The sequence below is a fragment of the Lactuca sativa genome, chromosome 1 (genome assembly GCF_002870075.4).
Source record: "Lactuca sativa cultivar Salinas chromosome 1, Lsat_Salinas_v11, whole genome shotgun sequence".
Lineage (NCBI taxonomy): Eukaryota > Viridiplantae > Streptophyta > Magnoliopsida > Asterales > Asteraceae > Lactuca > Lactuca sativa.
Window position 1 is genome coordinate 100,178,423 of NC_056623.2, and position 10,948 is coordinate 100,189,370.

The following is a 10,948-nucleotide window of genomic DNA, read 5'->3' on the forward strand; positions in this document are numbered from 1 at the left end:
CCTATTTATTCAAAAAATAGATAAGCCTTAAAAAGTATTTGGCAAATTGATAAACACTTTTCAAAAGGGTTTTTTTACCTTTCAAAAAGTCATTTTGAATAAGTTATAAAATATGATTTTTTTTAAAATGCTTATTACTTATTCATCTAAAATAACTATAAAATGACTATAAGCTAATTTGAACATCTTTTCTAAATGACTTATCAATCTATAACTTTTGACACCACATAAGTTAATCAAAATATTTTTTTTAACTCAATTTTATCACGACATAATCTAATAATAACTTTTATAAAAAAACGATTGTTGAGTTAAATAATCAAATCCCAAACATTATTACCTGTATGTATCATATGAAGAAGCAAAAAATAAATAAATCCAAACACCTAAAAATGTTTATACCGGTGTCAAATTGAAATAAACTTATAAATACTTTAAATAATATTTTGTTTATATAATTTTATATTTAATCCAAAAATAAAATATATATCACAAAAAGTAGGTTGCTATTTTTTTCTTTTTCAATTTGGTATATTCCAATGGACATATAAAACGGGGTTCCCAAGTATGTCATGTGCGACGTCAATGCTGCTTTTCTAATTTCTACTTTGCTGTAGAACCCTGAAACCCTAGCAACGTTACTGCTCAATATTATCGCCTTAGCCACCACCAACACCAATCGTCTAAGGATCGGAGAATCTCTCCAACGTCTCCTCGATTCGGTGTTTCCTCACTCAAAGGTTAGTTCTCGCTTCAACAATTTTCGATTTCTCTAAAAGCAGGTTCGAAATTCGTTAAGTTTCCACGAGAATTGCGTTGTATGTGTTTCTCTGTATGTGACCGCTAAGGAGAGCCTCTGATAGTTGATATTTGATGCAGGCGAGGTGTTAACTTAGGGTTTCTACACTTTGTGAGGCTGAATACTGAAAAGTCCTTGAAGAACAGTGAAAATGTCTCGAAAAGGTTTAATGGAGCAGGATTTGAGCAAGCTGGATGTGACGAAACTACATCCGCTCTCACCGGAGGTCATTTCTCGCCAGGCTACGATTAATATTGGTAAACTACTTAGATTTTCTTGAATGTTTGTTTCTCCGATCTGCTCATGTTATAATCCTATTCCTTTTCCAACTCTGGAGATTTCATCGATCGCCTAAATACCTTACATTGCCTTAACTAGTTTTTTCTGTCTCTTTCAACAGGTACTATTGGTCATGTGGCTCATGGCAAATCAACAGTTGTGAAAGCAATATCTGGTGTGCAGGTCCGTACTTATTTTCCAGTCTGCTTTGAACTAATTATCATACCACTAGTGTAGGAAGTGAAACAATACCTTGATACCTTCTATGAAATGATCTCTTCTCTTTAACACTTCCTTGATGTATATAGAAGCATATGAATGGAGCAAGGATTAGTACACTAAGTTGTTAGTTTTATGCCATCTCTTTATCATTATTTCTTTCTAAAAGTAGTCAACATGTTCCCAAATTCATCCCCTTGGTATGAGATTGAATTTTCACTCACTTCTAGTTGTAAGTTGTAACTAGAAAACCAGTGAATTCAGTTACTTGATGAATGTCTTTTTCATGTTTATTCTCTTTGCATATTTTCTAAAGAAGGTTCTCTAATGTCGTTTTCATTCATATCCAGACTGTTCGTTTTAAAAATGAGTTGGAACGTAACATCACTATCAAACTTGGGTATGCCAATGCAAAGATCTACAAATGTGAAGATGACAGGTGTCCTCGACCTATGTGTTACAAGTAAGATTACAAGCAAATCATTAATGTTGTTTCTTGGCATTTACTATAACATTGTATGTCATTAAAGATGCATCCAAATTTTTCACAGGGCATATGGAAGTGGGAAAGAAGACAGCCCTCAATGTGATGTTCCTGGATTTGAAAACAGCAAGATGACATTGATGAGGCATGTGTCATTTGTTGATTGCCCTGTAAGTATTCCATCATAATTCAGATAATGCTAAATCTTTTGAAATGTATATAATGACAATTATTTTCATAGGGACACGATATTCTCATGGCTACAATGCTTAATGGAGCTGCAATCATGGATGGAGCATTACTTCTCATAGCTGCAAACGAAAGCTGTCCTCAACCTCAAACCTCTGAACATTTAGCTGCTGTTGAAATCATGAGGCTCCAGCATATCATAATCCTTCAAAACAAGGTTGATTTAATTCAAGAAAACGTAGCCATTAATCAACACGAGGCAATCCAGAAATTCATCCAGGTCATTTTAGTGTTTAATGTGGATATTATATTATTATTATAACTTGTCACTTTCTACTCTTGGATTAAAATTTATAACTCCAGGGAACTGTTGCTGATGGAGCACCAGTGATTCCAGTTTCTGCTCAACTCAAGTATAACATCGATGTTGTGTGTGAATACATCATAAAGAGAATCCCAATTCCAGAGAGAAACTTCATTTCACCTCCAAATATGATTGTGATTCGGTCTTTTGATGTTAATAAGCCTGGATCTGAAGTTGATGAGATTAGAGGTGGTGTTGCTGGTGGAAGTATCCTCAAGGTTTGTGACTTTTTTTTTTTTAAAAACTCCAGGGACCAAAAATGTAAATGTGTTATTGTACAGGGTGTGTTGAAGGTAAACCAGTTCATTGAAGTTCGCCCAGGGATTGTTGTGAAAGATGAAAGTGGGAACATCAAGTGCACTCCTATATATTCTAGAATTGTTTCACTATATGCAGAGCAGAATGAGCTTCAGTTTGCTGTTCCTGGAGGGCTTATCGGAGTGGGGACCACGATGGACCCTATGCTGACCCGTGCTGACCGGCTCGTCGGGCAGGTTCTTGGAGAAGTCGGGTCTCTGCCCGATGTTTATGTTGAACTTGAGGTAAATAAATTTAGTAGAAAAATGAGTTTTTTGATAATAATAATGGAGTGAAAAAGTGATGGAAAGTGGAATGTGTGATTTTGAACAGGTGAACTTTTTTCTGTTGAGGAGGTTGTTGGGTGTGAAGACGAAAGGAACAGAGAGGCAAGGGAAGGTGTCCAAGCTGGCAAAGGCGGAAATACTGATGCTTAATATCGGGTCCATGTCGACTGGGGCCCGTGTGTTGGCGGTTAAGAATGACCTGGCGAAACTGCAGCTGACGTCACCGGTGTGTACGAGTAAAGGTGAGAAGATTGCGCTGAGTAGGCGAGTGGAGAAGCATTGGCGGTTGATTGGTTGGGGACAGATTCAAGCGGGTCTTACTCTTGAAATCCCACCTTCCCCAATCTAAAAACACATTTTCGAATTGCTCTCCAGTTTTGCCTGTTGCTGTTTCTACTACATTACTACTACTTGATTCTTGTTATCATCTATTATCTGGTTTAGTTTTTTTTTTTTTTTTTGGGTAGAATTTGTGATTTGAATTGTTTTGACTTTTGATACACAAAACTTTGCTTGGTGTTTGAAGGGGGGATCATAAGACATGGTTGTGCCTTTTCCTTTGCTTATATTTTTCTTTTTACTAAATGACGAAAACCGCAAATTTTTTATATTGGTTTGGTTGAGGTTGGCTTGATACATCATATGTCCAAAAAATTTGAAATTGCTTTTCACAACTAGTGTTAAAAATGATTATAAACGTTATATGCTGTTATGACTTGTAACAATAAGGGAAGACAATAAATCTTGTCCATTTACTTTAGTCAAAATTGTATATTTCTTACTTGAGGAAACGTTTCATTGGAATCATGGTTTCATTTTGTTGCATTTGTACATCCTAACGTCTAGAATTATTATTATTTGATTCTGTTAATTTTATCGTAAAATGTCCATGTACCATTTTCTTGCAATCATGTAAATATTGGATGCATTTTACACTACAAAAATTCTTATGTTTTTTAGTAAAGTGAAAGCACCTGAGAAGCGAAGTGTTGCTCATTAATGAAAAATCTATTGCTTATATTCAGCCAATATAATATCAAAAAGTTATAGAAAACAAACATACAAGATATATGCCACATTTCGAATGACATGAAAAAACAGGTGGTGCTTCATTTAAATGGGACATAGCTCCTAGTTATTCTGGTAACATCAAAGCATGATACAAATAATTGATCAATACAGAAAAAAAAAATCTTGTGTTCTTTTATCACTACTATACAATTAAAAAATCACTCTTGCATCAATAATGGTCAACTTATTTTTCTTTATTTCTAGCTTGTCAACGCTATGATTCTTCCTTTAGAAAATTCCATGCAAGCAAAGCTGCTCCAACCGCAGGCTCCACCTAATTTCAGACAGTTTATTCAGTCCAAAAAAGAAACAGTCTTTATGTATACAACACTTAATCAGAAAAAGGGAAACTTTTTGACTTAATGCATAAAAAAACGACTTAATAGAAAAAGTAATTACCTTTGGCCTAATTGGATGTATCCTTGGGAACTCCTTGGAAACACGATTAATTACTTCTTTTCCAATATCCCACTTCCTATTGGCTTCAAGAACACCTCCAACCATCACAAGAGGACACGTGTCCTTTCCATCTGCCAAACAACTCATATAAATCTTACATCTTTATCTCTTTACATTATTAAAATAAAATTCATTTTAACTTTTGGGGTTTGCAAAATACACCTTCACCACACAACCCGAGTCTTGAAACAACTGCTTTGACACTTTCAGCCAATTCTTGAACTGCATCAAGTAATATCCCATTTGCAACTTCATCACCTCCTTCTGCACAAGATACCACAACAGGGACCAAAGCTGCAATTCGGGCCCATGATGAGTCAGCATACGTCCACCTATATTCAAATCAAGTTTATCAGTAATAACATCATAATAGAAGATTAGACGTTTCCTAAAACCACAAGATTCTATCTTTATCATATAAAGATTCAAGAAACATATACCCAATTAGTTCATCTGGTGAAGAGAGTTTGAGTTCTTGCAGGATGCTGGATGTAAGCTTTGTTTGTGGGCCCCGGCCATCATAAGCCCTTATTACTGATGTCAATGCCATTGCAGCTATACCATATCCACTACATGTACATAAGATACATCTTAACAAAAGTAGGGTTAAATGCAAGAAATAGCTAAGTTTTTCAAAACTACCTTCCCCAATCACCTAATACGGGTCCCGCACCAGCAGCTCGAGCTTCTCTTCCATCTTCAGTATACCCATAAGTAATTGTCCCTGTTCCAGCAATTAATACACAGCCATGAAGCTTTCCCATTGTTCCACTAGCCATGGCAGCTACAGCATCATTGTGGACAAAACATCTAACATCATTCGGGAATATCTCTCTGTGTAGATGAAGAAGAAAGAATGAAGAAACATCAAACATCGAGTCTAATTAAGAAGGTTTTGCATTTGGAAAGATGGATGAAGATGATGGATTGATGTAAGGGGAAATTAAACACCAAACCTAAGCCAATTTAAGATTCTTTCCTGGTCTGTTGGATGATTAACTCCTGATACAGCTAAACAAACTGCTCGAACTGAAGATCTGGTAGAACCTGACTTTGAAAGAGCCTCCGCCATAACATGTTCTAGCGTCTCCCTTGCAGCGGTTTCTGTCAAGTACAAGTTATAGATGCAGAAGGTGTTGAGAGAGAGAGAGAGAGAGATAAAGAGAGAAAGTAGTACCTCCGACGCTGTTATGATTGGAGCAGCCAGCGATAGCACGAGCTAGGACCGGAGGAGGGTCGGGCGGAAGACTGCCGTCGTTGAAAGGGAACACAGGCATGCATATACACACCGTCGAAGTAGTCCCGCCGTCCAATCCGAGAATCAGATCCTCACCGCCGCTCGCCGGAGCAATACCAAGCTCAAAATCCCATATTCCCCCATTTCTCTCCCGTTTCATCGCTTTCATCAGCTACTACACACTAAACCCTGGCTCAAATCTTCATGATTTTCATAAAATATACTCGGATTACAAACAGGAACATGACGAAATTGTCTCACCTAGAGCGTGAAACAGCCCTACTACTATTTTATGTTAATTATCATGAAATTTTCTAACTGCTCGCCATAAGAGAATCTGGATGGCGAAAAGCCCAAACACTAACGACCAAGAGAGACTAAGAAATTATAGTTTATTGATGACCAAATACATCATTATTTTGAACTTAATAAAATTAGATACCAAATTGGAAAACAATTGGCTACACTTTCGAGTTTCCAACATCTACCAACAACGATTATTAAACCAAACATTGATCGGATGAGCAACTACACTTCAATCTTTCAGTCGACATGAAATCATGAATACATGTGGATGTGAATTGAAAAATAGGGAGAAAGTGTACCAGATAAATAGTAGTAATTTCTTAAGAGTCTTCACTTGTTCGTCGATCTTGGCGGGTTCTTTTCTTCGTTATAATTTCTGCCGCTGCAAACTGACCATTTTGATGTTCTTGAAAGCGGTTTATTTTGAGTGTGTCTTGTTCTATAAAATCTTTGTGATTCGCGAATAGATAATTTTACTATTAATAAAAGGGAGACAAAATTGCAAAAATGGTCCCTGTGTTTGGCAAAATTATGCGACTTTGGTCTAAAACGAAAGCTTGACGCACCATTGGTTCAAAATTGGATTTTTCCATTGTTTTTGGTCCCTCACACTAACTTCCGTCCATATGCTCTGTTACCTGTAATATAGACAGGGTATTTTCGTTTTTCCACCTCTATATCATCGATTACCGCCATATTGAATGATATACACAGTTAATAACCCTTCACTCTACCCACTAAACCCACTTTGTTGATCGAAAACCCTAATCGTTCCTTGAAATCCTGCATTTGATCATCAACTTCAATCGTAAGTTCGAATCCACGAGTATGCTCCAAATGTGGGAAATCAGGCCAAGAAATCAGTGTTTTGATGCAATCCGAATATACGGTAACGTACTCTGTTTCTTACATATTTCTTTGAAACAAAAAAAAAATTCTTTTACAATCCATATAAAGTAATGTTTTTTTTGGTTTGGTTCATGATTTTTACAGAAGGATATCCCACGATGTTCACTATTGAGCTCCATCATGGAGGAAGGTTCACAAAATTCCCAGGGATAAGCTACATTGAAGGAAAATTAGACCACGTTGACTTGGTAGACATGGATGAATTCTCTGTGCATGAGTTGGACGAGGTGATGTTGAAGCTTGGTTATGAGGTACCACCAGTCATTTACTACCACTATTAATTGCCAAATGGAGATTTGGAGTTTGGTCTTAGAGCTCTAGGGAATGATGTTGATGTACTTAGTCTTGCACAATGCATTGAACATCATAAGATCATCAAGGTATACACTGAACATAATGAAACTAAGTTACTTACATACTTTATGTCTCCAAGAGTTATACCTAGGGTCATAATTGAGGAAATAGCAGATGATGTGCCCATACCAAAATCGAATTCATCAGTGGTTGATTTGCATCCAGTAAATCAAAACCAGGAAGATGTCCCAAATCTTGAATTATGTTTGGTATGGTATGAGACACCCGAATACAATTCAAATAGGAGATTGAGATTAGTTGAAGGGAGTCAATCATGTAGTAAGAAATTGTGTTTCAACTTGGAACACACTGCAACTGTTGGTGAACAAGATGCACATGTTGAAATTGGTTATGAAAGTGCAAATATTAGTGATCAAGGTGCACCTGTTGGTGATCAAGATACATAAGTTAATGATCAAGGTGCAAATCTTGGTGACCAAGATGTAAATACAAGAGTGTTTGATACCTTTGATGACCAACCATTTCAATTTGAAGACTTTGATCCTTTCTTTGATCAATATACTTTTAATGATGGTAATGATCAAAGTATGGGAGTTGGTGTAGAACTTGGCACAGGACTAGGTGAAGTTCAATTTGAAAGTGAGGGAGTTTGTGAAGGACTTGGTGAAGGAGGTAGTGAAGGGGGTAGTGAAGGGAGTGAGGAAGATAATGACTTTCTTGAAGATGAAGAAAATTATGTAAGTGATATTGAGGTGGACATGAGTGATTTCTATATGAATGTTGATGTAGATGTTGAATATGTTGACAGAGGAAAGGGTGTTGAGACTGAAAAGGAAGATGTTGATATGGAATATCATGGAGATGTTGAAGTAATTGATAATGATGAATGGGATTCATTAGGTGAAGATACTGATGATGAAAGGAGGAAAGCAATATTAAAACAGACGGTGAAAGAGAAGAAGTGCTCTCTTGGTGAAGTCCATGCAGTTACTTTTCAAGTGGGTCAAAAGTATAAAAGTAAAAAGGAAATTAAGGACAAAGTCAACAAACTTGCCATTGAGACTAGAAGGAATCTTGGCTTCAAGAAAAATGACAAAACAAGGATTAGGGTTGTGCGTAAAGGTAATGTACCTAATGTAAATGCAAGTGGGGTAGGTAAGGGCAATGAAGTGAATTGTTCTTGGTCACTACAAACTTCAAGGTCAAAAGATAGTGATTATTGGTATGTGAAAACTTTACTGGACAAACATACTTGTGTTCAAACTAGAAAACTTAGGGCTTGCACTGCGAAGTATATATCTGCAGAAATCTTAGACATGGTCGAGTCTAACCCTATAGTACCCCTTCGAAGCATTCAAGACCAAGTTCAGAAGAGGCTTCAAGGTAGTAAATGATTGGTTTACTTTTTGTAGCCTTTATGGACACACAACTTCTGACCAAGTTCAGAAGAGGCTTCAAGTTGGTGTGTCCATATGAAAAATTATGAAAATTGCAAAAATGGTCCCTATGCTTGACAAAAATGGTCCCTGTGTTTGGCAAAATCATGCGAAGTATATATCTGCAAACATGGTCAATGCAAAATTTATGTTTATTCTCCGGTTTATTTTTTGTAGCCTTTATGTTTTTCATTGAGAACATTCTAATTTCTCTTTATCATAATCATATGATAATATTATCATGGTATTATAACGGAGGTTTGATACATTATTAGAAGACTTTGTAGCAGTCATTTATGACGCAGATCGAAAATTTCTAGGGTTACTATAGTCGTTTCGTTTTCAATCTGTTTGATGCTTCTTCGTTGCTGATGTTTATTTGTTTGTTGGTACTCGCTTGCTGTTGCTGTTAGTTCGGTGTTGCTATTTGATCTCTTGCTATTCGATTCATTGCTTTCGTTGGTTTGTTGTTCTTCTCATTCTCAGATTGCTTATCTATTGTCGTAGTTATTTATTCATTGCCAACATCACTGGAAATGATGATTCCCTTCAGTCAATTAGTACTCGTCTAGATGGAATGAATTATACATATTGGAGTTATTGTCACACCCCCGGGCAAGGCAGAACATACCGGGAGTGCGACTAAGTTCATGGATCTTAGATAAATTGAATATATAGCACAAGTACAAAGATAAACAAAACAATATTTGTATTCCATCATTAAGTTTGAATACATGGTTCTTACATATAATAATAATACAGTAGTTGTCTTAAACAGGTAAACAGATAACAAAAACTAGATAGCTAGGGCGTCTGTATTCTGTAATCAATCTTCTGTCTGAACGCTTGTGTAATGATTTTCTGAGAATACATGTAAGTTTGAGGGTCAACACAAAGGTTGGTGAGTGTCACAAGTTTTCTGAAAATAATAATACTTTTAAAAGATCAAAAAAGTAATGCCTTTGTCGTAAGTAAAACCGTGTTTGGAAATGTTTGATAAAGATAAGACTAAACTGTGGTTTCTAGATAATGAAATCTAGTTAAAGTTTATAGCGACAAAGTTATATGGATAACGGATAAACCTACATACAGATATATGGATAAAGTTATCTGCCAAGTTTGTACTTAACAACCGCAGATACGGGTAAACGGATAAACGACAAGTATATTTGATAGACATACAATTAAAAGTGTACGATACTTGTTTAAACAGTTGGTAAAACTTAGTATAGTGTACACAAGCACATGTATGAGCCTAAGATACAAGTTCTAAAACTTGTATAAATATATAAACCTACATATTTTTGTGCACATATGAGGTAAATTGAAACTACCAAGCTGATAACTGTCTATACAGTCATATCACATTTATAGTCAGATTGTATATGTTATTTTTATTAGTTGTATTATTTTAACAACATAACATAGATAAATATTGATGTTTTAAAACCGAGATGTGTTGTTGAGAGGTCGTGATCTCCGGGATTACTTCGATTTCCTAGTTAAATTTCGACAAAAATGCAAAAATGGTCCCTGTGGTTTGTCATTTTTTGTGGATATGGTCCAAACCTTTTAAAAATTGGATTTCTGGTCCTTATTGAAAGGTTTGTTTGTGGAACAAGTCCCTAGGGTTAACAGCCATTTGTTTGTGGTTATTAAACCCCTCACGTGCATTGCACACGAGGGCATAAATGTCTTTTTACTTGAGGGACCATTTTTACAATTCCTGAAATAATATATAAAGACTTCCCCAACGTTCTTCCCCAACGTTGAAGTTCTTCCCCAAACGTTGTTCTGCAACTTTCAAGTTGTTCTTCCTTCTCTCATCTCTCTTTGTTAACGGTCGTCTTGTCAGTTAATCACACAATGGTTCTCTATTTTTGTGGTAAGTTTGTTGTTGTTAAATGCTCATGGACACCGAAGAACCCAGGCAGACGTTTCTATGCTTGCCCTCAAAAGGTAAAGAAATTTTTTTGCACCCATTTTGATTTGTAATCAAATAATATTTGTTATTTTCCCCTTTTTGAAGGATTCTGCTTGTCGCTTCATCGGATGGGTTGATCCCCCCATGTGTGAAAGGTCTAAAGTCATTATTCCTGGACTATTGATGTAACTGTTGGAATAGTGTCTAAGGCTGCAACTATATTAGGCAAGTATTTGACCCGATTGTGCATGGTCCTTTTGGGTTGCCTTCACCATAGCAACTTGATAGGATGGTTTATTAAGAGAGAATAAATATTATTAATATATTATGAGAATAATATAAAGAATAATGATATTGTTATTTGATTAATATA

At 36.0% G+C, this 10,948-nt stretch overlaps 2 protein-coding genes across 5 annotated transcripts; one reads left to right on the forward strand and one right to left on the reverse strand.

Annotated features, from left to right (window-relative positions):
• Positions 1-570: 570 nt before the first annotated feature.
• LOC111899402 (eukaryotic translation initiation factor 2 subunit gamma) lies at positions 571-3,484 on the forward strand. The gene is made up of 9 exons (XM_023895246.3): positions 571-740; positions 880-1,056; positions 1,200-1,261; positions 1,648-1,760; positions 1,849-1,951; positions 2,023-2,250; positions 2,334-2,552; positions 2,616-2,876; positions 2,965-3,484. The coding sequence occupies exons 2-9, from the start codon at positions 951-953 to the stop codon at positions 3,265-3,267; spliced, it is 1,395 nt and encodes a 464-aa protein (XP_023751014.1). The 5' UTR covers positions 571-740; positions 880-950; the 3' UTR covers positions 3,268-3,484.
• A 519-nt stretch (positions 3,485-4,003) lies between these two features.
• Positions 4,004-6,444, reverse strand: LOC111899403 (uncharacterized). Of its 4 annotated transcripts, none has more exons than XM_023895247.2 (8): positions 6,291-6,444; positions 5,626-5,885; positions 5,405-5,552; positions 5,091-5,282; positions 4,889-5,017; positions 4,611-4,780; positions 4,389-4,519; positions 4,004-4,263 (listed from the first exon to the last, which is right to left on the reverse strand). In XM_023895247.2, exons 2-8 carry the CDS (start codon positions 5,852-5,854, stop codon positions 4,204-4,206), a joined length of 1,059 nt encoding a protein of 352 aa, XP_023751015.1. In that variant the 5' UTR covers positions 5,855-5,885; positions 6,291-6,444; the 3' UTR covers positions 4,004-4,203. The 4 variants fall into 4 exon arrangements, with proteins under 4 accessions (XP_023751015.1, XP_023751016.1, XP_023751018.1 ...); XM_023895248.2 differs by having other exon boundaries at positions 5,626-5,867; positions 6,291-6,438; XM_023895250.2 differs by having other exon boundaries at positions 5,626-5,857; positions 6,291-6,436.
• Positions 6,445-10,948: the final 4,504 nt, after the last annotated feature.

Excerpts from the sequence above, each read along its gene's own strand:
- LOC111899402 (XM_023895246.3), top strand. The coding sequence starts at position 951 with ATGTCTCGAAAAGGTTTAATGGAGCAGGATTTGAGCAAGCTGGATGTG. Across the intron at positions 1,952-2,022 it reads TGTCATTTGTTGATTGCCCT|GGACACGATATTCTCATGGC; the intron begins GTAAGTATTCCA and ends TTATTTTCATAG. Across the intron at positions 2,251-2,333 it reads CAATCCAGAAATTCATCCAG|GGAACTGTTGCTGATGGAGC; the intron begins GTCATTTTAGTG and ends TTATAACTCCAG.
- LOC111899403 (XM_023895247.2), bottom strand. The coding sequence starts at position 5,854 with ATGAAAGCGATGAAACGGGAGAGAAATGGGGGAATATGGGATTTTGAG. Across the intron at positions 4,520-4,610 it reads ACTCGGGTTGTGTGGTGAAG|ATGGAAAGGACACGTGTCCT; the intron begins GTGTATTTTGCA and ends GTTGTTTGGCAG. Across the intron at positions 4,264-4,388 it reads TACATCCAATTAGGCCAAAG|GTGGAGCCTGCGGTTGGAGC; the intron begins GTAATTACTTTT and ends GTCTGAAATTAG.